Here is a 23,497-nt window from a genome sequence, read left to right as displayed (position 1 = left end):
AATATTCCATTCATTACTTCACGTATCCACGCTCTTGTAACAGTAATATTACCATAACATCTTTTGCTTAAAATCTGAATATTTTCACCTCAGAGTTCAGGGGCAATTCTCTTTGAAACAGTCCCATTTTCTCCTTGGTTTGAAGACACAGTTTCTAGCAGCAGTGTGTGAAGTAATTGAATTGGTTCTACAGAAGTATTGATGTCTGCCAGTAGCCTTATCATCCTTCCAGGGCAGGATTTGCCTCTTTCAACAAGGTTCGCATGGTCAAATTCAGTAAGATCATTTGTATGCCAGAACTTGCCATTTTTTGTGTTAGCTGTAAAGGGAGCTTAAGAAGATGAGGAAATGTACAGAGGTGGGTGAGCTGTTCTGTATGAAGTGACTAAATCCAAAGGAGAAATGTTGCAAGAGAAGCAATCTGGACCAGCAGCAATGAAGTGTGAGGAAAGTAGAGGATAAAGAAACTCTTAACATATTGAATTACGGTAAAAATATGGATTATTTTCTTCCTGGTTTGGTCCTGTGAAAGCTGAGGAAGGATAAAATGCAGGATGTAGATGAAGCATTTTGAAATAAAGAATATTACCTGAAGGAGTAACTTCTGATTTCTATGTACAGGCATTCAGATCAATAACAAAGCAGCATCCTTCATGGCATTCGTCTCCTTCAGGATGGCACTTGGGAACAAGTCCTTTTCAGATGTACTCCTGAAAGCCAGACTTAAACCAGTATAGGGAGTTTGTATTTTGTTAGAAACAATTTTCCCCTTGTACTCCACAGAGGAAAAGCACTGCCTTTTTTACTCCCTTCTTTGCTTGGGGGATATTCCTGATATTCTGGATATCTACAGCCATTTTTATTTCTTTTCTTCTATTTTCTATTTCTTCTCTTCTGTTAATCTCTTCTGTTCACAAAAGAATTGATTCTGAGGTCACTTTGCATGGAAGTGAAGACTTTGCTTTTTTGGTTTTTTAAGGATTGGCTGCACTGCCTCCTGCATCGTCTTTGAGGAAAACATGGGGATAGTAAATTTATATATGACTAATTGACTAATGAATCAGAAGAGTCCGCTGACTCCTTGAAAGGCTAGATGAGTGACAAATAAAATTAGATGCAATTAATAATAGAGTGGAGTACTTAATAGAAAAAAGCTAATTTCACACCCTTTGGCTTTTCTTACCTTGTTAGTAATTGTCTGTCATTTGTGTTTGATGTATCCTTTCTTCTGGATCCAACACCCTTTCCCAAGATTTCCAAACTCTCAGAATAGGAACTGTTACATTATACTTTTAGTTGGGTGTTGAGTGGCAGTGCAGATAGTACAATATGTAACTTTTTCAAAATAAAAAGCATTTTTCTACCCAGTTTTTGTTTTACATTATATTTTAGTAGTTTACTGCCATGGAATGAGGAGAAAGCATTTTTAAATTCTGGGTTTTTTTAGTGATCCATATGCAAATTTATTTGGGTTATTCACTGTTGGTCAGTAGGTTGTACTGAACACTGTATATTCTCTGAAAAAAACCCCAAACAAGCTGATTTCACTGGAAAACTTTGTTACTTTTGAGTCATTTGTTTCCAGTAATGCTGAGAAGGTGGTTGGCTACAGAACAAAAAAAGCCTGTTTAGTTGCTGACTTCTAGTAATCTGGTTATGTCATTCAGGATTATTTTTGAACCAACTTTGGTCTGGGCAGGGTATATTGAAATTGCTTTACTGAGGCAATCAGTGCAATGAAATTGGGATTTTGGAGGAGAATGATGTCTTGTGTCGACTTGTGATGCTGCAATGTAGATAATCTTGTCTCTCCTTTGCATCTTCAATGTTTCTCTGCTTTGCTGTCATTCAGATTTTGGGTTTGTACATAAATATACACATCCAACCTCTCAATTTGTTTAATTTTTTGTGCTAACTTTTCTTTCTCATATCATGACTTTAAAATTTTTGGTAGCTTCCTTGTTTCTTCAGTGTTTCATTCTTGTTTCTATTCCTGTATTCTTACATTAGCATTTTGGTTTCTTTAGGGCAATGATAATAATACTTTTCTGCTTGAGAGGAAATGTAGATGAAAATAAACATTGCTGGGTTGTGTGTTTGCCCTCACTGTAGTGCTGTGCAATGTTTGACAACATTTTAGAGTACAGCCATTGTCAGGACAGGTTATTTCAATGATAGATGGTTCTGGGGGCTAGTTGAAATTGTGGTTCTTGGTGATTGACAGCCAGAGTTATGAAATCATAAGAGTAGCCATGCAAGGTCATACCAAAGCTCAGTGGAGCCTGAGAACTTGGCCCTGAAAGTGGCCAGCACATATTTTTGAAGGAAGTTGAGACAGGGCAAGCAGGCAGTATTTGATGGGTGTTCTGGAGAACACATCATGCTTTAATGGGTAGATAGAGGTGGAAGCTGCACCTTTGTTTCTGGTCATTTTTCATTTCTCTTTGATGAATATGTATATACTTCCACTTCTGGTGTTTAGGGTGTTCCATAACAATGATTTCCAGTTTCATTAAAAAGCCATGTGTCATTGGATCGTTTCATTTAAGGCCTTCCATTTCTTGTACTGTGAAGATCCACAAAAAATTATTTTTTACTTTTTCCATGTCATTCATGCTCTAATAAGCTTTTATCATTTCCCTTCCCTAGAGCTGTACAAATTATTTGCTCTTTGCAATAAAAAGTGTTAGATATCTGTGGGCACCCTAGTAATTCCTTGTCATAATTTCTCTTTCCAAGTGGGCAGTAATAGAAACGGGAGAATACGGGAGTGGGATACGAACCAAACTGCTTAGCATAGGACACGTGGATTGCCATGCATGGATGTATATCCTGCTCTTCTGTGCATTTCCTAATAAATCCTAACAATATCTGATTGTTTCTGAGCGCTGAGCTAGCCCTGGCATAGGCATGTTTGTTTAACACCAAGATCTCTCTTCAAGTTCCTCCACCTGAGAATATCAAGGTGCTGTTGTCCCTGTGATCCACCTGAAACTGCTAACTCGGATTTTGCAACTAACCCCCACTCAGCTTGCCATTAAAATAGCAACTAGAATGGGTGTATTTATTTTAAATAAAAATTATTTTTATTGGGTTGGGGGGCTCAGGCTAAAACATTTGAATTTAAAAAAAAAGGCTTAAGAAAATAATTCAGAACAAAGTGGGGTTTTTACCAATTCTGTAATCCAGTCTGGTACATCACACTAAGGCAGCTGTTCTGCCAACAGAATCTAGCCAGCAGAAAATGGTGATGGCTGCAGTTTGACACTTGAAGGTATTTTAGAGGCTTACTTGAAATAATAATGGTCTTGCATGCAGTCTTTGGTGCTTGTGCATGAGCTGCTGCTTGCAGGATACCTTTTGAGCTTCCTGGATTTTGAGTGCTTTCACAACTTTGTTTCACTGACACATTATTAAGCACAGTCTTGTGAAAAGGAGAATTGATAAGGAAATGTATTGTAAAGCTCTCCCAGTACAATTCTGTACCTCACTGTAGGATTCTTCTTTCCCAGCCTACTCATACTTTTCAAAAGGGATCTGGGATGGATTCTGCAGTGCTTTTCCCTGGGAAGGTGTGGTCACTGAAAAGTGTGCAATGCAATGGATGGTCAGAATTTGGATATGGTGAAGATGCAGTAATGAGAGCACTGTGATGCCCTCCAGTTCAAATTCGGAGAACTCCACGTGGAGTAGATTTGGTACATTAAAGCCCCTGAGTGTGTAAAATTGTGGCTACTGTGGGAAGCTTAATTTACCTGATGAACTCGTGAGGAGCAGAGGGAGTAATTGAGATGCCATAGGTGAAGCAGGTGATTCCCTTATCAATTTGTTTTAAAAACACAATTTTTTTTTAATGCTAGCTGCTTAGAAATGACATCATTTCAGTTGATTTTGTTTACTCCTATTTCTGTAGTGTTGGATGAGTATTGATGTTTTATTATGGTGAAAATTGAATTAATACAAGTCTAAGCAATATTTTTTTTTAATTCATGCAGGTGAATACAATTTGCTGGAATGATACAGGAGAATATATCTTGTCTGGTTCAGATGACACCAACCTGGTCATTACTAATCCCTACAGCAGAAAGGTAGGTTTGTTTCTGGCTGCTTGTAAATTTTCAAATAGGATGCAAGCTATTATTTTTCAAGGTATTACGATATATTTTTAAATATATGAGTTTTCAGATATTAATTATTATGTGAAAAAGATAATATCATGCAGTTCCTAGTGTATATAAATGGGAATAAAATCTCACAGTGCTTTAAATCTTGAGAGTTCTAATCCTTTGTGACATTGGTTTTATCCCATTTTACGGTACATTGCCGGGCACAAAGGGAACATGGTCTCACCACAGATTAGTGTCAGGACCAGCAATAGGATTCAGTAATTCTCATGAAATCTTGTAGTCACATAAACTATTTTCCTCTCACTTTTAAAATACTGTATTTTTTGCTCTGTGTAATCTAGCGTATGTAATGTCTTTCTGTGTAATGTTGTTGGGGTGTCAATCTTGATTAAAATAGTTCACTCCAATGTAAAATTACATTGCTTTGTGTGTGCCTGCAAGTGGATGGAGAATAATTTTTGCTGAAATAAGGGTTGCAATGCAGCTGAAATACTCCCAGTAGTGCCAGCTGGCATCCATCAGGTAGTGGCACTGTTCCACACCTTTCTCTTGAAGGAACTGCTGATAGTTTGGTAGAACAGATGCTCTAAGCTGTGTCCTCTCAGAGGCTGACAACTAAACCCCGGGGATATGATCAAAAATTAAATGTGTGGGAGAAACAGAAGATATGGTAGAAGAGAGTTTGAGTAGAAAATAATAGTTTGCTTTCCTGAAGGATTGTGGTGGTTTGGAGTGTTGCCTCTGCCTATAGGCAAGGCCCTTTTGCTCACCTCTCCAAGTAAGCCAGAGCTTCCAAACTTCATCTCTTGCTTTCAATTTTGGTGTCAGCCTGGCAAAGTTCAGATCAGTATCACTAGGTTGGGTTTCTCTTGGACTTGGAATTCTGGTGGAAGAGTGATATCCAAGACAGCTGTGAAGTGGATGATGGATACATTCCAAAGTTAGTGTTGGTGGAGTGACTTGCAGAGTAAGAATTTTTCATGCAAATAAAGGATGTTCAATGTTATCTATTTTGCAGAGTTTATTTTAATATCCTGCTATGGGATAATTGCTCATTATATAATTTTTATATTAAAATGTTGTAGTATTTTAAAAGGTGCTGCAATTTAAAGCTTTATGCTTTCATGGGACAGTTTTCTCCCCCTGTTGTGTACTACTTAAACCTAATGAGGAATGTGGGAGATGTTTAGATGTTTTGATTTTTTTTATTTTACTTTTCGCACTTAGCTGAGTTATTTATTTTTTGTAACAGCAGAGGAGAAGATGATTTTTGAAATTTTTTTCCCCCCAATACATGCAAATGCAATTATAAACCAGCAGGTATCAGCAAGAAGACTCAATAATCAGTGTTATTCCTGAAATGTACTAGAGATGTGATTTTTAATGAGTGTCACAATTTTTATGTTCACTTAATTTTTTCTGGTTTGAGTAAGAGGATCTATACAGAAGAAGGCAGCAAATTGGTATCCGAGCTGTGTTGTAATTCTGTCATCTGGGCAAATATCCTTATTGCCCTATTTTTTGTTATTATCTAGGTAGAGTAGCAAAAATAGACTTCAGCCGTCAATATTTTGTATCTTTCCCAATATGTAGATACATTTAAACTGTTTAGTGGGAATCATTTAAAAGGTGTGAAATAGCACTTCTGAACTGTTAGGCATGAGCTGCTACTGATAGAGAAACTTCATTTGCAAAATACTTCCTTTGATTAAGTTAATTGAGTGGAAATTTGGAAGTAATTTTCATACTGTAAACAACTTGGTGAGTATTTCTTTCCTAATGGGAGTGGTGAAAATGCAGTTTGGTTCAAGTGCTGCAGATGGGAGAAATAAGAATATGTTTACTTGTTCACAGGAAAGCATGTGGAGGTTTTTTCAGTTTTGGTAAACTAAATATGTGGGGAAGAATAAAGAGTCACCACAAAGTGTTTAAAATCAGCTGTGATGGTGAAGTAAATCATATGTTTCTCTGCTTTAATATAGATGAATGAGAGTCTAAGTCAAGTCCTGGTTTATGACCCTGTATAATCAAGTTCCTAAATGTTTATTTATTTTTGGCTAGTTTCAAAACATTCTTTCTTGTAAAAATCAGTTCTTCTTTTTAGAGTGAGTTGAAAAGTAACATCAAATTTTAAAGTCAATAAAGTTGGCTTGGATTACAGTGCCTTCTTCTTGATTTACAATATCCCAGATCTTCTAAGTCTCTCCTCACTGACGAGCTGAGTGGCTGTGCCATCACCCTCATGTTTCACTTTGAGAAACCCGGTGTGCTCTGGAACCAGCATTGCAAAAACTAAGGTGGCAGCTGCATTCCAGCCCTTGTGTTTTGCAGACTGCTTCGTGCAAGTGCCTGATCAAAGCTGTCTTGTAGAACCACGTTGTTCTTAGAAGAAATTTGGTGTGAAGGCAGCTTCTCTGTTCTGTTGTACTGAACTGTAGGTCCCTGGCAGCCTGTGCATAGCTGGTATTTCTCAGTGAGTTTTTTCCATCCTTTATCTGCTTGGAAAACATTGACCTACTGCAGCCTCCTTTTTTTCTTTGTTCTTCAGGTTCTCACAACGATTCACTCAGGACACAGAGCCAATATTTTTAGTGCAAAGTTCCTACCATGCACCAATGACAAGCAGATTGTTTCTTGTTCCGGAGACGGAGTCATTTTCTACACGAATGTTGAACAGGATGCAGAGACCAACAGGCAATGCCAGTACACCTGCCACTATGGGACTACCTACGAGGTACCTCCTGAAATAAATCATGAGTTTAAGATGGGTCAAATACATATTTTATTGTATTGTTGCCCAGGATTTTAACCAGACTGCTGAGAACTTTGTTGCAGTGAGAGTTACAAATTTTCTTCTGTTTTTTTTGGTTGCTTTTTTTTTCCTTTTAAAAAGTAGCCTTGAACAGAGAAAGGTGCTGTCTAAATTAAATTGAGTACTTTGCAAAAAGTGGTACTATTAAAACCACTTTGCAAACATGAATTCACCTTCACTGAAGGAATATTCTGCAGAGCAAAGCAGATTAAAATTGAGCTCCGAATTTCTTCCTGAAGTAGGCTGGGGGGTAGGGGAAGTGACTGTTTTGCATTTTTATTTTTATTCTTCGCCCCCCACACCCCTCCCCTCTTCTCTGAACTTTTCAGCAGTTTCATGCCTTTTTCACAATTTAGATTCTTCTAAGAAATGCTTAGCTCAGCATGTGTGAACAGCTTAATCTGAAAAATGTGTTTACAGTTGTAGGTAATTTTTCTATTGTGTGTTCTCATTAACTCTTTAGGTGTAATTTAGCCACAGTCTTTTCACTCCTCCCGTGGAAGTTTTGTTCATATAAATTAGGCAAGTGAGGAAGCAAAGTATTACTTAAGTTAGGAAAATATAAAGATTTATTGTTCTATCTGCTTCTTTTAAATAACAGCAAAAGCTGCTGCTTGCAAAACTTACTATGCTTAAAATAGAAAAAAATTGTATTTTTTTGGTAGGTTATAAATGTTCCTGTTTCTTTCACTATTTATTTGTTGGGGTTTTTTTCACAGTACTGCAGTACACACACTGGGGAAAGAAATCCCAAATCCATTGGTTTTATATATATTTAGCTCAGATTTCATAGCAAGCTTTTAGATCACTTTCCATGTTAAGTGAACAAAATCTTTCCAATTATTTTTATGAGAAGTTTTTAATGTGTGAAATAAGAAAGCGGCTGAAGTACTGCCAGAGTTAATTTTTCCTGTAGTAAAAGTGTCCTTATGGTTGTAATTACACCAATTACATTTCCCTGCTATATTGCACCATCAAAATGGTCTTATTTGGGATGATTTTTATTCAGCAATAATATTAACAAGAGGGCATTATTGTTGTTTTGAATGACAGTTTTGATACAGTTTTGGTTGTTTTTGCTGCTTTTAAACACTGTTAATGGAAGAAATATCATAATTTCTTTATGACATTGTCTGTTTTAACAACTTTGTCTCTTTATGAAGTTATTTTTCTTATCCTGTTTTTGCACTGAGGTTGGGAGGTTCCTGGAGTGGGGAGATAGTTACCAAATATTGTGATGGTACTGCTCAGCTGTACGTAACCACATCATCATGTTAAATATAGAACTTTGACTCACTGGGTTCTCTAAATAACAAAAGCTAAAAGCTGCCCCTGAGGTACCAATTCTAAATTTGAATGTGGGTTTATGCAGCCCTTGGAGTTTGTGGCAGTTCAAGACATTACAAAAACATGAAACAGAGGAACATGGAAATTGGTGTAGATTGTTGTAAACTGTGAGATATTTGTACAATTGTTTTCAGTTCTCAGTGAGAATAGAATAAGAGAGGGAGAGGCTCTTGAGACCTGTTTCTGAAGAATTTATTGTTTGTACAAGACTTTGACAAGTTTGTTTTTTCTCAGCCAAATCTTTTCTTTATTACCCTTCATGTGAATTGCGTTTCAGAAAGGGAATGTGCTTTTGTTAACACCTCTTCCTTTCTTGTTTTAAATACAGTGATCATACAGCTATACACTTTTAAAGTTAAGTAGCAAACAAGTTTTTAGTTAGTAAAAAACAAATTTTAGATATATATTTATAATGTGTACTTGTTGAACTTAATGTACTTAAATGTACTTAATGAACTTAATTGTAGTAATATTGACTCAATTATTGGAGCTTGCACTTCTCTATTTCTCTGGTTTAGTGCTTATAAAGTACTTAGGATGTTTGTGAATGCTGGACATAAAAGTTGCCATGTGCAAGTTATATTACATAGATAGGGTGAAATTGCATCAGTGTGAACAAAAATTAAACACAGCAGTTAGAAATAAGAGCTTGTCACATTCAGCAACATTATTGGAGCAAAGTGTTTTCACTGAAAGCTCTGCTAAATGCTTAAAAAATTTAGTGGATTGCTAACTTTTATAACTATGCAAATAAAGTTAATTTGAATGAAATATGTAGTGAAAAGCAGTCTTCAATATGTTACCCTGATATATTGAAGAATAGTGGTCATAGCTCAGCAGATCTATTGGTATTCAAACCTTGCCTTTGCTGTGCCAAATAAGTATAACTTGCAGAACAAGCATTGTCTCAGTTACTGTGCTGAGCCTTAGAAGAGAGGCTGAAGCCTTCAACTGTTACCTTTGTAACCCCATTTCAGGTAGAGAGATTTGCAGATATCCATAAGTTACTTTTATTAAGAATTTTGGGAGGTGGGGGTGATAAATCATCTCATTTAAAATGTTAAAGAATCACTCATGGTCTGTGTTCCATGAGTGTATCACACTATTAACCATTGTTGTTGTTTTATAAATTTCCACTGGTAGTAACAGAAGTATAGGAAAATAAAAATACTGCCACACATTATCTGTTTTCTGTTCTAAGAGACAGAGTGTAAGTAAACTGATATTTCTTATGCATTCACTGACATGTGGAATTCAGGTAATATTTAACAATATGGTCTCTTGCCTTTTTATTTTGTCTTGAGGAGGCTTTGAGTGAAGCCATTCATGTGAGACTCCATCTGAGCTGTCCCTAGCTGGAGAAGGGCTGAGCTCAGGAAAATGGTTCAGTACAGTGCTCTCAAAAAAAAAAAAAAATTTAAAAAAATATTGCAGTGAGGAGGTAGCTTGGTAGCAGCCTTTAATGCAGACTTGCTGCAGGGAACTACCTAGGATGTAAAGGAATAGCCCAATGGGAATAAAAGCCATTTAGTATTTTTAAGGCATTCAGACTTGTGAGGACTTTGTTCGTAATTGTCTCCTATTACTTGATAGAGAATAAACAGAGCTGTTGTTGGTTGTTGCAGCAAACTTATACCTTATCTGAAAAGTGATCAAATGTATGTTGTGCATTAAAGATAATAGAAACAACCGTAAGCCTTGACCTATGGATATTTAATCTTATTTACATTTACATTTAAAAGTTTCCTTTGACTTCAACAATTCAAACCTTTTCTTGAAAATGAAGAAACATCATCAGTTTTTCAATTTTTCTCATTACTTCACTGGAAAGCTTGACTGGAGTCCTAACTGCCTTTCTTCTGCTCCAAATATTGATGTTTTTATTTTTAAATTAGTGCTATTTCTGGAGGCATTAATAATCTTTTTTTTTTTTTCTTTTGAGCAGATTATGACAGTACCAAATGATCCCTACACTTTCCTCTCTTGTGGTGAGGATGGCACTGTGAGATGGTTTGATACTCGCATCAAAACAAGTTGCACAAAGGAAGATTGTAAAGATGTAAGAATGAAACATTTTAATAAAGATTTCTTTAATAATAATAAAATAGTAATAAAAATCTTTTAATAAAGATTACCTAAATGTAGAGCTGTGCATCACACAAGCACATGATATGAATTCTGGTAAAGCTTTTAGAAATAATAAATTTCAGGGTCACTGATGGAGATGACAGATAATTCCCATGAAACAATAAAGTTTGGGGTGTCTTTTTTTAAATATTTTATTTTAATATCTCCTTTGGCATTTTTTACTTTATAAAAACACGTTTATTTTATAAAAATATTTGGTGTGAGGCTTCAGATATGGCAGAAAAAATCATCTGTTGAAATTGAATCTTTTAGTCTGGTTTATACTAATTATATAGAGTGCAAAACTGGAGGCAAAAAATGAGCCTTGTGAATCACCTGCAGCCTTGTATTCTTGAGCATCTTTTGTCCCTCTGTAAGAAAAGATTTAGTAATGAATTATATTAGATTACTGGTATTTCCAATGTCCACTGTGTTTGAATTTTTGAAACAATTTTAATATTGAATTGGAACAAAATTACAAAGAATGTATTGCTAGTCTTGATTAATTTTGTTCAGCCTTGTGCACATTTACCAGTTCTAGGGGTTTCTTTCATTTTTTTTCCATTTATCCAGTTATTTGCCTGTAGATGGAACTGATCCTTTAATTGATTTAAACTGTTTCTGCATATTTAGTACTCTTCCACCTCCACAGTTACTGTGTTTCCATAAGAAAATCCAAGGTGCAAGGTAGTTTATAAGTCTGTAGTTTTCATTTAATCTATTTTTAAATGTTCCTGTGTTTTTGTTTTGGTTAGGTTTCTTTTTCAGTTGTTCTGGTACCAGCTTTCTTTCTCTGATAGTTTTCCTTCTGTGCAGTGGCTTTTCTGATAACACATTTATGATCTGTCTTCACAGGCCAGACCTATTTTCTCAAAATCTCCTTAACCAAGGGAGGGGCCTGTGTAGTGAAACAAAGCAAAGAATTATACTTCAAATGTTCAGAGCTATTATTTCAATGCTGCATTTTTGTGTGTTCCAGGATATTTTAATAAACTGTCGACGTGCTGCCACCTCTGTTGCTATCTGTCCACCCATCCCCTACTACCTGGCTGTAGGCTGTTCTGACAGCTCAGTGAGGATTTATGACAGGAGAATGCTTGGCACAAGGGCAACAGGTAGGAGCCACATTGTGCAGTGAGCATTTCTACCCACTGGCAGTGCCAAATTCAGGTTATTTTCAAAATAGGTGGTGAATGACTCAAGTGTAACACTGCAGAAGAGTGGCTTTCTTCTCTGGGAACTATGGTTTGTAATAGTAGAGTCATTTCACTCTAATATTTGCTAATGCAGAAATCTTCAAAGAAGTAAACCTAATCTCTTCATGCATCTCAGAATGCATTGTGTACTGAATACAGAAGAGGGCATTTTGTAATGTCTCATATTTTGTCTTGAAATGTGTCGTTCCGGGATTCCAAAAAGCCAGGGATTGCAGCCTCCAGTGGTCCACCTGAATTTTAATTAAATTCTTGTCTTGTACTCTACCATGCTGGAACTTGATGCTTCTTTTCGGGGGGAGATCTTATGAACTCCATAATATCCTGCACTGTGCTTGCCTTTGTAGTGCAAAGGCACTAAATTCCTTTCTCATTTGTGTGTAGATATGGATTTGCATCATTATTTTGTGGTTTTTGGTTCTAAAAGTTCCATTTATGCCATGTTTGACAGATAGCTTCCATACAACATCATGTGGTGGGTATGTGAGACATTTATATGAGTGAATGTGTTTTCATCTTTTATTTTTTGTTATGTACATAGAATTTGTAAACAAAAATAATAAAGATTGTAAAATCTGATGTCATTCTCCAGATCAAAATAATTGCAGAAACTACAGGATACATGGTTCTCTTTTGTTTCTTTTCTCTTTTGTTGGATCCCAAATAAGGGGTTTATTGAACCTGTTGAAAATTAGCAATAGTAGATGTCTAATTCTTGTCTTTCTTCTCTCTTTCCCCTCTTTTTTTTTAATAAAGGAAATTATGCTGGCAGGGGCACTGTTGGAATGGTGGCACGTTTTGTCCCTCCTCATCTCAACAACAAATCCTGCAGAGTAACATCCCTGTGTTACAGTGAAGATGGCCAAGAGATCCTTGTGAGCTACTCCTCAGATTACATTTACTTGTTTGATCCCAAGGATGACACAGCACGAGAACTTAAAGTCCCTTCTGCAGAAGAGAGAAGGGAAGAGGCAAGTGGTTAAGATGACCTCCTTTCATCTTTTATGTTTTATAGCTTGCAGCACACAAGAAATACCATCAGTTGTCTTCCCCTTTAATCTGAAAATAATGTTGCTGGTCATAGACTGAGGTGTGACAAGTTGATTGTCATAAAAATGGTGCATTTTTAATACATATTCATTTATATTTATTTACAATATTTTGTCATTCTGGTTTTCCTTCTCATGTGGTTTCCCTCTCCTAGAGATGAGGAGGCATCTGCCTGAACCTTGGGGCATAAGACCAGCAAGGCTGGCTGGTTACTCTGTGTTCTCTTACTTTTCATGCCATGAAAAGCATAGTCCTTGAAATGAAATATTAATACTCTTTGGTAAAAGTTATCATTTCCTGGCAGATATGAGGGAGTACAAGATGTTTAGATCAAGGAGGTGAGCCACTATTACTGACCAGTAATAAAATTTTCAAAATTCAAGCAGTTGTTAATTATCAGCTCAGTTAAAATCATGCTGACCCTTCCAATTTAAATTTTCTGATCAGTATTAAAAAAATGCTTTTAACTGCAATGAAGTTGTTTCTGTCTCTCCCTGCACTCTCCCAACAATCCACTGCTTTTTTTCTCTGGTGTTTTGCTCACCCTTTCTCAAACTCTGTATCCCGAGTTCCTCATCTTTTGTCTGAGGCCACAAGGGATTTCTCAATGAGTTGTCAGCATCCTGCTGTCCTCACCAGCAGGATCAATGTGATGATAATGATGATGATTTCTTTTTCCTTTTTGCTGTAAGAACTGTGATGTTGACATTTCCTTCCTTATTTTTCTTAGAATCTGTTTGGAACCATTTTTAAATGTTTTCAAACACATTTTACGTTGTGTGTTTTCTTAGTCAGGAATAGAGTCAGAAATTTTGCTTTTAAATGCTTATTCTTTGTTCTTGTTATCCCTAAAAATATTATAGCTTGAGTATTTTTATTTCAGCCTGGCCTGAAGTTGTATAGAGTAGAAGAAATGTAAAGACTTCTTCAGAAATCTACAGTGGAGTCATGAAAGTTAAAGCTTTTATGTGCTTTCACCACAGGGCATTTAGTTTAAAATTGTCAGCAGTTTCTGAGTTGGCTGGTTGATTTTGTTTGGTTTAGTTTCTTTATTTTTGTTAAGGCCAGAAATAGCCAGCCAATACACTTGACTTCAAACTCTGACCTGCCTTTCTAAATAAGCAAAGCACTCCCTGTTTCTCTTGAAGTTGCTGAAAATAACACCACCAATTTAGTGATTGTTTTATACTTCCTGCTGTAAAAAAAGTGTTTTAAAAGCTAAAAACAAAATTGGGTTGAAAAATAAACCAGAGTTTATTTGCATAAAGTGTTCTCCTTTTTTAAGGTCTGATTTTTTTTTTCCTTTTGCTTAATTACAAATCCACAATTTGTTAAGCTGAAACTCTTATATAGTTTTTAATGTGAAGAGGTAAATATTTCTGCAGAATTGAGGCTGAATTTAAGAAAATCTTTATTATTGGTCACTATAGAAAGATTCAATTAACATGATGAAGCTAGTTTAAAATAAAATCTGCATTATTTCTGGGAGTCATTTATTCAGGCTGTTAAAGCTAAAACTTGTGCATTTTGTTGATAAGTGTTGTGCTTATTCATGGTTAGTCTGAACATAAGGCTGACGTTCTGTGTTTTGGTAACAGATATGAATTTAGGTGACTTAAGAAAATAGAGATTTATCTTTAGGCTTAGAATCCTGTACTGTAGAACATAAATAGCTGTGTGATGCTTTTCTCTCTTTTTTCTCTCCCCCAGTTACGTCAGCCTCCCGTTAAACGTCTGCGGCTCCGAGGGGATTGGTCAGATACTGGGCCAAGAGCAAGGCCTGAGAGTGAGAGAGAGAGAGATGGTAAAAGCATTTGCATTTGAAAGGGGGTTGGTGTCTTTGCTGCTGTGTTTTGTTGGGGTTTTGTTTTGGTTTGGGTATTTTTCTTGCTTTGGGTTTTATTTTCCAGTTTTTCTGAAGAATTCTGAAAATTCCAGTTTTTTGGAATTCTGAAGTATTCCCAAATACATGCTTCAGATTGTCCTTGAGTTATCAGTCAAGCCTTAAGATGGTTTTCTTAGACTTCAGCACAGAGCTGCTATTGTGCAATCATTTTTAAAATTGAAAATATTGAAAGTATTCTTACCAGGAAAATTATATTCTTTCATTTAGGCTGATGTAAGTAAAGGAGAACTTTTTTTTCATTGTCAGTGCTCAGGGGCTAACACCAGCACTTATTTATTTTTTTTCCCAGTCACACCTCATATGCAGTCACAATTACAAATGAAATGCTCTTCAATGGTTACATTAGGGGACTGGAATTCAAAGCAAAGGATTCTTATATTATGCTTTTCATTTTTATAATGTCATTTAGTGACACATGGTGGCTAATTTTATGCTTATATTTTCATGTTTATAATATATTACTCAGTTGCTTGAGATTTTAGTAAATAAAGCATTTCCAAAGCAATGCTTGTGTATCAAAAATTGGGATACCAAAGCAGGGCAGAGCCTTTTCTGTCACTCATCTTAATTTTCATCTAATAATGTGTTTCTCCTTAAATCTGACAAGCTGTGGGATTCCAAGTATTTGACTCTAGTTCCCTTAAATCTTCCTCCCTTTTTGGCTTACAATTTCCCTTTCTAGATTTTCTGTGCTGTTGTTCTCATTTTTCTGCTTCCCCAAAATAGAACAGAAGTGTCTAGGATTCTGTACCTGACACAGGCAGTTGGAGATGCTGTTTAGGGAGAGAACACGAGCCTGTCCTCTTACCTTAGTCTGTCTTTTTGCTCCTCCTGTATTTGGAATTACTGGATTAGAAACACTGGGGGGTGTGATCCCATCTGCTCCTTTACAATCTGCATGTGGTTCTGTTGCCTGTGGGCTTCTGAAACCCTTTTTTTTAATATGTTGTTAATATTCCCTATGGCATCTTTAACCTCTATTAGTCTGTTTTCTTTGGCCATTGCAATTCCATTTTTTAAGGTCAGAGCTGCTCTGCTTGAGGTTCAGGAGTGGAAATGAGGATAGACAGGGGCATTGGGAACAGGCTGAAGGGAACTGTTTCTTGTGGGAGAAGGGGGTGAGGGGTGGTCTCCATTCCTGGAAGAAATGAGGGGGGGGAAGGTACTTTTTGGTAAACTTGTAGATGAAACTTCAGCACCACTTGTTCTACAGGGGAGCAGAGTCCCAATGTCTCTCTGATGCAGAGGATGTCAGACATGCTGTCAAGGTGGTTTGAAGAAGCCAGTGAAGTTGCACAGAGCAATCGAGGACGAGGAAGATCGCGGTCCAGAGGTGATTTCCTTTTTTTCAACAACAGAAATTGTGTTTATAGTGGATGTGCAGGCTTGGAATATCAGCCTTTCCTAGGTGTAAATAAAATTTTAGTGCACTGAAGAACTGAGCACATTTATTTGCCTTAGGAATGATAGTGTAATGGAATCTTTAGAGGCAGAGTAAGTTTACTTTTGAGCTCTTTTTCTTGCTTTTTTGTTTTATTTTTAATCAAAGGTGGGACTAATCGGACTGATGCTCCTTCTACTAATAACATGGCACCTAGTAGAGAATCAGAAACTGCAATGGAAGTAGATGGTTCTGAACAGCTTCCATCATCTTCCTCTTCTACCATGTCAGCTCAAGCTCCTTCCACATCATCTTCAACAGAAAGTCCCCCTTCAACTTCATTATTGTCCTCTCCTGATAATGAACAAAGGCCTTCTTTTGGGGCCTCAACTCAGCCTGTGCTGCATCAGTCTGGTGAGAAGAAATCCATCTTGTCATTGTTTGTGAAAAATAAGAAACAATTCTCTTTTAGGATATTTTGGGTAATTGGTCTCCCTCTGTTTTCTTCCTTGCACGTCCTTAATGAGACTTAGGTGTTTTATAGTTACCTAGTGGTTGCAGCTGTGGTTTAAAGAAAGAGTGAAACCATCAACGAAATACTTTGTCTGAAAAAGAAATTTGTAAGGGGATCACCAGTATTTTGAAGTAGTAATAAAAAATATTTTGCTTATTTTCTTCTAAACTTACTGTTGTCTTCATGGAGTATTGTGACATTTTAACCTCTTCCACTGGGATTTGGCTGTAGCAGCACCAGTGCAATGAATAGCAGAACCTCTGCCTGTTAAAATCAGGGGAGGTGGGGGATTTCAGGAAGAACCTCCATCCTCAACATTTCAGAGTCAGTATTTACCATATTAAACATAACTGCTTCAAGCTATGTCATTGAAACTTTGTGGGTTTCAAAAAGATAATGCACCCGAGAGGATTTCTGGAATTGTGATGCATTTTCTACCCTGCGTTTTAAGGAATCTGTGCTCACCAGAAAAAGATTTATGTCTGAATGTGCTTGAATTTCTAAGCAAAAGTTTATTCTGCTAGCATGAAACTGAAGATATTTCTTAGTCTAGCTCCTTTCTAAGAGTATTTCTTCTTTATCAGCATTACTTTGTATTTCAGAATATGTTTCGTTTTGAAAGGGGTAGTGATGTTTGGTGACAGACAATGGGTACTTTCTAATTTGCTGTATAATATTTGTCACATTCTTTGACTAAATCTAATCAGGGTGTCAGACTGGCAACTTAAAATTGTCTACAGGACTCCTGCAGGCATTAATGTAGTAGTGCAAGGTGTTTGCACACCTAATAAGCATCCTGTTTCAGAAGCAATGCAAAAGAGACACTGGAGTGACTGTAGAACAAGTGTTTGGGTAACATGAGTGAGTTCAGGAAGAGGGGAAGCTCCTGGGCAGAGGGGTAGCGCTGGGGGTAGCACTATGAATGAGCAAGCTGCATTGGAAATGTCCTTTTTGCAACATTTATGTACCCTGGTATCCTGTGGCTGTGGTCAGTTGTGAGATTTTATTTACTCACAGTCTGTAGTTTATATATATAAATCTATCTGCCATCTGCATCAAGGACAGGATTCCCTGAACCTGTTCATCTGCATTTAAAGGTGAATAAAACCTGCTGCTTTTTTGAGGTTACAGGAGAGGGAAAGTGCTAATAGGAATAGTTTAAATACAGTGGGGTCAAGTAGGAAGCCCAGACAGAAGTGTGTTGTAAGAAGTGGGTGACGGGAAAAGCATTTTGGAAGGTGGAAAAGGAAAAAAGATTTTCAGCCACTATTTTGTGTAAAGTCATGGCAGATACAAGTTTGAATATTGTAGCAAAGAGTCAGCAAATGAAGAACTTGTTTTCAGGAAACGACTTCTTTACAATCAGAGCATGAATTCCTAACCCAGGCCTGCAAACAGCTTCCATAAATCATTTCTACACTCAACACAGGCACTCATGGTAATCCTGTGTTTGAAATCACAATACCTTTGCATAAGTATACAGTTCAAATTTATTGTTGGTTTGGTGTTCTAGAAAATGTGTCATGTGGTGAGCATTCAAGCTTCTATATCTGAATTACTTTTTAAAACATTAAGAGATAAAGTGCCTGTTCAAAAATGAGTCATTACAGAAATGGTTTGGTGCTGGGTCTCTGGGATAGATTTCTTTAGCAGAATACATATTCTGGAAGTTTGAACATTTAAGTTACAATTAAGCAACAAAATCAGTGCAAAATCTCAGTAGCCTGTTGTTGACAGAACATTTGAGTAATTTTTTTATATATGTGTATAATGAGAACAAGTGCTAGAGATTGTCATGCTTGTCACTAAGGAAAAATACTACAAATTTATTTTCTTGCCCTTCTTCTGCCGTTCAGTGGAAATCTTTAATTTTTGTATATTAGTTTTAAGATGCTGATGTTTTAAACCACATAAACATAAACACATACAACAAACAGTAAAATATAATACCATTTTTCTCATAAATAAAATCCCAGATACACACAGGGGAGGGGATGCAGGGGTCCTGTTGTATAATTATACAAAGCTTAACCCTAATACGTGTTCTGATATAAGGTAACTGCTTTTAAATTTTGAATGGAAATGTGACAATAACTAGGGGGGGTTTGTTTATTTCTATTTCTTCACTCCATTTGCTGGCAAAATAAACATTTGCTTAGATATTCTGGAATATATTAAAAGGAGTTGTCACTGAGCATATCCAGGATAGCAGCTTTTACATTTGGTATTGTAGTTCTTGTTACATCTTAAATTGTGGCTGTCTCTTAACTCAGTGGAATTGAATCAGCAGCAACTACTGAAAACTGCAATTTTCGGCATCATTGAAATTCCCATAAAAGTATTCCCTAGGCTATTTGGAGTTTTTATTTCCATAAATGGTTTTGGGCCATGAAAATATTTCAGAGCAAATCTCCTTGATGCCATATTCCTTTTAGGAACTATATCTTTATTTTTGTTACACCTTATCAACCATAAACTGAGAGTATGTTTCTCCCAGAAATGATATTAGGCTAGTACATTAAACCTCATGGCCATTCAGTATTAAGTGGTGCTTGTCACTAACTTTCCAATTACTGGATTCTGTTTTTGGGTTTGTTTCTCTTTACAAAAGAAAATTTAAGATTTGTTTATTTCACTGTGTGGATAAGGGTTACAGAATATTTGTTAAGCTTTTGCGTGACTGAAAGGCCCCATGCCAATGTAATGTATTTTAACATTATGTGATTCAAGCGCTGCTATTAAAGACACAATCTGTGTTATTTAAAGAGGAGCACTTGCCACACAGTACTTGTGTAAGTGGAGAAATCTGCAAAGAGCATGGAAAGAATAAAAAATTGCTTGGACATCTCATTTTATAGTAGTTTGCAAAAGTACTGGTAATCAGGCAATGAACTTGACATGCCAAAATAATTTAACTGGCAAATGAATAAAGACAAAATGATGAAAACAGTGAAGCCTCTGAAGATGGGACTAAAAGAATAATCTATTAAGAGGATGCTAGTAAGAATTGCTTTTGATCCTATAAATTACTTTGTCTGTAGGACCACTTAACAGTGATTTCAGACTGTGCATCCTCAACCACAGGCAATGTCTAAAATCAAAAATGAGTTCACAGAGAAGTTTAATTTTTGGTATAGCTGTTGTTCTGCTACCTCTTTCCAATAGTTCCAGTTTACTTTTTGCACCAGTTTGGTTTGATCAAAATGTACCTGGTTTTTTTGGAACCATCAGGAAGCTAATACAGTCATTTTGAAACATTACCTGTAGAGCACAGTTGCATAGTTTTACACCAAATATTCTCTCTTATTCTGTGTGTTAGGAACATCAAAATGGATGTGTCTATTGTGTGCTTTGTTTTGATTTAACCAGGCTGTATCTATTTTCCTGAAATAATTCTTTGTTTAAGGTTTCATTGCTGGAAATGGGGAGGGGGCTGTATTGTATGGCACAAATCCTGGACATATAAGTCCTGTGATTCATGCCTTTAGGAAGAGAAAACCAATTTCAATATTTCTATTTTATGATTTCTGGCTGTTAGTAATTTTTTTTTCCACTGTAGTGACACTTAGTACCTGTTGCTTGTCTCTTTGGTCAGTCCCTCACCCCTCCTCTCTGTTCCATATATTGATTACTCAATGCTTCTCTCTTCCCCCCTTTGTCTGTTTCCCCTCCCTGTTTGTCAGAGTTAATGGGACCCGAGTTAGCAATAATCCGTAGGGGCCTGCAGCGACTGAGGCTTAAGAAGGCAGAGCAGCAGAGACAGCGAGAGCTGGCTGAGGGTTCTGCACCACAGCCCTCCTCTTCTGAGCAGGCCACCCCTAAGGGCTCCTCACAGGACCCTCAGGCAGCAGGTTGTCACTTGCCAAGGCTTCTCCAGCAGATGATGTAGCTGTAGTTTGTGCTGCTGTTGTTTGCTGAGATGCTTCTCTTCCAGAACAAGGCATTTCCTGCATTCGCTGCTTGTCTTGCCTTGCATGTGGTGGTGTTTATCATCACATGGTCAGGGAAACAGTTGGATGGACAGGTTTATTGATCTAACATGTTTGGGTTGAGTGACACTATGTGGAAATGGTTTTCTAGGTGCATGGTATCAGGCTTGTGCAATGGTTGTTAGAGCAGCTGAGCAAGAAATTGCCGTGTTCTGAGTAGGAGAATTGCACACTGAAATTGCGTTTTGGTGCTACTTGTATCCAAAAGTAACATTTACGACTTGGCTTTGGGTTAGCATGTGCTCTAAATCAGAGTAACAATTCTGTAAAAGAGAGTTTTGGCACTCCTCAGTGCTATGGTTTTAAAATAAGTGTAGTGAAAATACTTGTACCTAGCCAAAGTCCCCAGATATGCTCTCCTTTTTTTGAACAGAGCAACTTTTCATTTCACCATCCTCTTTCTCTCTTGTCTTACTGAAATTAAAAATGATTACAAGAAAGACTCAAATATGTTTGCAATAACATATTTGAGAAAGTTAGGGCAGAAGCATGCATATGAATAAAGAGGCAAATCCTTGAAGCAAATTTTGTCGTGGCACCATGTAAAAATGAGTGAGCTGCATGCTGTGTGAGAATTCAGTGTATTTTGTGTTGCAAAGTCATGTCTAGCAGTGTCTCTTCTGTGGATAAATCCTGTGACAGTTGAGATGTGGCTAAATTGCTTTTGAGGATTCTGTCATACATTTACAGCTATCTTTCCATGGTTCAATCTATTCCTTAATCTGGAGCGCCACAGAACAATTCAATGTAACAGTGGCTGATGCTCCAGTCACAATATGCATTTACTGAATTTTGAATAACTTTCTACACTAGAAAATACTGCAGTGAGGTTTTAGAGTGTTTTGGAAACCTGTACATCCTGGGAGGGGGTGTGCCTATCTTGGGGATGGCAACCATGGGTACCTGTAGGAGAACAAGAACAGCAGTGGTAGTGGTGGCCTTGTAGGGGGCTGCAGTTTCTTGCCAGGACGAAAAAAAAAATCACCTCAAAAATCTACCAATTTTGGTTTTATCTTTCTTTTTTTTTTTTTTTTTTCAGCAAACTGAACATCAGAATTTATTAATTCAAATATAAGTATTGATAGAGGAAAAATTATAACACAGTCAATAAATCTTGATCTACCATTTCCTTTTCAGAATGGCTTCACTTTTAATTTTTTTTTCTAAATTGCTTCCCACTGAATTGAAGTAGGGAATAAAGTTTGTTTACAGCCATGTCTGGAGGTTTATCTGTGGGGATTTTACTACCTCTCAAGGGTGTGCTGGTCTGTGTTTCACTTGGTACATCTCTCCCATCTCTTCCTTAGTGCTCCTACAAGGTTGCAATGTAATTTTTTTACTCCCCATTGCTTGTGGGATTCCTACAGCACACTGTAGGATCCGTAGTGCCGCAAAGGAAGGGTTTAAGCTGAGTAATTGCTTTGACTGGGAGGCAGAGGGGTCTTGTATGTAGTTTGGACCTTCCCAGCATTGGCTCTTGGAGTTTTTTGAGTTCCCACCTGGTTAGAACTTTAAGGGAACTATTGGAAACGTCCAGTCCTTTTGTTTGGGATCACCAGGAGCCACAGCCTTGGAGGAAACTAATGTTCAAATATTTATCTCTTTCTGCATGTAAATGAATTTACATTTACATTTTACATTGTCATATCATGAAGTACATGACAGTGACTTTACAAATTTAACCATTTTACTTACTAAATAATTGCTTTGAAGGACAGATTTACTCAGTGCTGTGGAAACATTTATTTCTGGGGAGACAAAGGGGAAACCATTTTTCTGCCTGACCTCCAGCTCATTGGGATGTATCTTCTTGAGGTTTGGTCTGGTGGGTGAGATTGTTGTCTTCAGCAGTATAGGCAATGGAAGTTATAAAATAGGAAATTTAAATTTGAAAATATTTGATGTTTGGTCAATTAGTTCTAAAGAAAATTGATAAAAGATTACATTGTCTTTTCCTTTCTATTTGTATTTGTAAAAATAATATATCCCTGTATATATTATATACAGGGATATATTGCATTCATTGCATTCCTCCTTCCCCTGCTCTGGGAGACAACAAATGAAGCTCATTTCTTTTGACTGGGGATCTGCTTTGCACTTTTTATTTACTTAATAGGATTTTTGCACTCTGGACATGGAGATATTCTCTGTACTTGCTCATTTGTTTTTTTGAAAGTTACTTTGTTTTGTTTTCCTCTTCTGACCTCCCAAGATTTATTTTTGCAAGTTGCTTATTCATAATCTATTCCTTTGGAAAATCAGAGCTGCACATTTTTGGTCTCTAGCTTCTCCATAGACACAGTTGTTTTCTAAGCCTGTGCTTAGCTGCTTATTCAGAAATGTGGTAGGAGAAAAAAAAGTGAGTAGTTTTGAGTTGTTTGGAGTCTTAAAAGTAATAAATTCCTATACAGAGACAAACTATTTTTTTTCCTGAAAGGTTGTCTTTGCTGCCCTGTCATGAGGCAGGTATTCTGTTTTCAGTCACATCCTTGTTGTAAATTTTCAAACAAAAAAAAATACACTACAAAATGTGCCTGCAAGTTCTCAATCTCTGCTCTGATAAAACCTGTATAATTTGCACTTGCAGTTCTGGAGGGAATTCAGTGTGAGACTAAGGCCACTTCTTCTGATTTGTACTTCATTATTAATCCTTATCTTTGCAGGCACAGAAGCCTGAGTAGGAAGAGAAAAATATTTCAGCCATGTAAGAAATTACAAGTAGAAAATGTCAAGGGCTGAAAGCTTTTACAGGTTTAATAGAAAATTAGACTGTGTGGTAGTTATTCTGTCTCCCAGTTACATGAGAATTTGTAAGATCAACCTGTAGTAGTTAACCAATTTAGAAAAATATAAACAAAATTTTATATTTTTGAATGTGAAAGGTAGATAAATAATGATTCACTACTTGATTCTGAGACAAAAGGTCTCAAGTGACACAGATTTTGTTTTAGTGGATACCCCTCTTAAGTATTGTCTAAATTTGGAATTTGGCTGAATTTTAGAAGCAGTGTGTGCTGCATGGATCAGGTC

General features: G+C 36.7%; 1 protein-coding gene across 8 annotated transcripts in view; it reads left to right on the top strand.

The window, feature by feature from the left end:
• The window catches only part of DCAF6 (DDB1 and CUL4 associated factor 6), a 73,984-nt gene that overhangs the window by 18,150 nt on the left and 32,337 nt on the right, over nucleotides 1-23,497 (top strand). For 4 of the 8 annotated variants that reach the window (XM_050978339.1, XM_030234048.2, XM_050978366.1 and 1 more), the window contains exons 3-11: nucleotides 3,996-4,088; nucleotides 6,676-6,861; nucleotides 10,232-10,345; nucleotides 11,393-11,528; nucleotides 12,384-12,598; nucleotides 14,388-14,481; nucleotides 15,797-15,916; nucleotides 16,133-16,378; nucleotides 20,162-20,329. In XM_050978339.1, the coding sequence (XP_050834296.1) occupies nucleotides 3,996-4,088; nucleotides 6,676-6,861; nucleotides 10,232-10,345; nucleotides 11,393-11,528; nucleotides 12,384-12,598; nucleotides 14,388-14,481; nucleotides 15,797-15,916; nucleotides 16,133-16,378; nucleotides 20,162-20,329 (1,372 nt within the window). The remainder of the gene's footprint in view (nucleotides 1-3,995; nucleotides 4,089-6,675; nucleotides 6,862-10,231; nucleotides 10,346-11,392; nucleotides 11,529-12,383; nucleotides 12,599-14,387; nucleotides 14,482-15,796; nucleotides 15,917-16,132; nucleotides 16,379-20,161; nucleotides 20,330-23,497) is intronic. The other 4 variants (XM_030234047.2, XM_030234045.2, XM_050978358.1 and 1 more) reach the window with 2 other exon arrangements.

The sequence above is a fragment of the Serinus canaria genome, chromosome 1, assembly GCF_022539315.1.
Source record: "Serinus canaria isolate serCan28SL12 chromosome 1, serCan2020, whole genome shotgun sequence".
NCBI lineage: Eukaryota > Metazoa > Chordata > Aves > Passeriformes > Fringillidae > Serinus > Serinus canaria.
The sequence above is the reverse complement of the archived record's forward strand: the minus strand, read 5'-3'. Positions and strand labels throughout refer to the sequence as shown.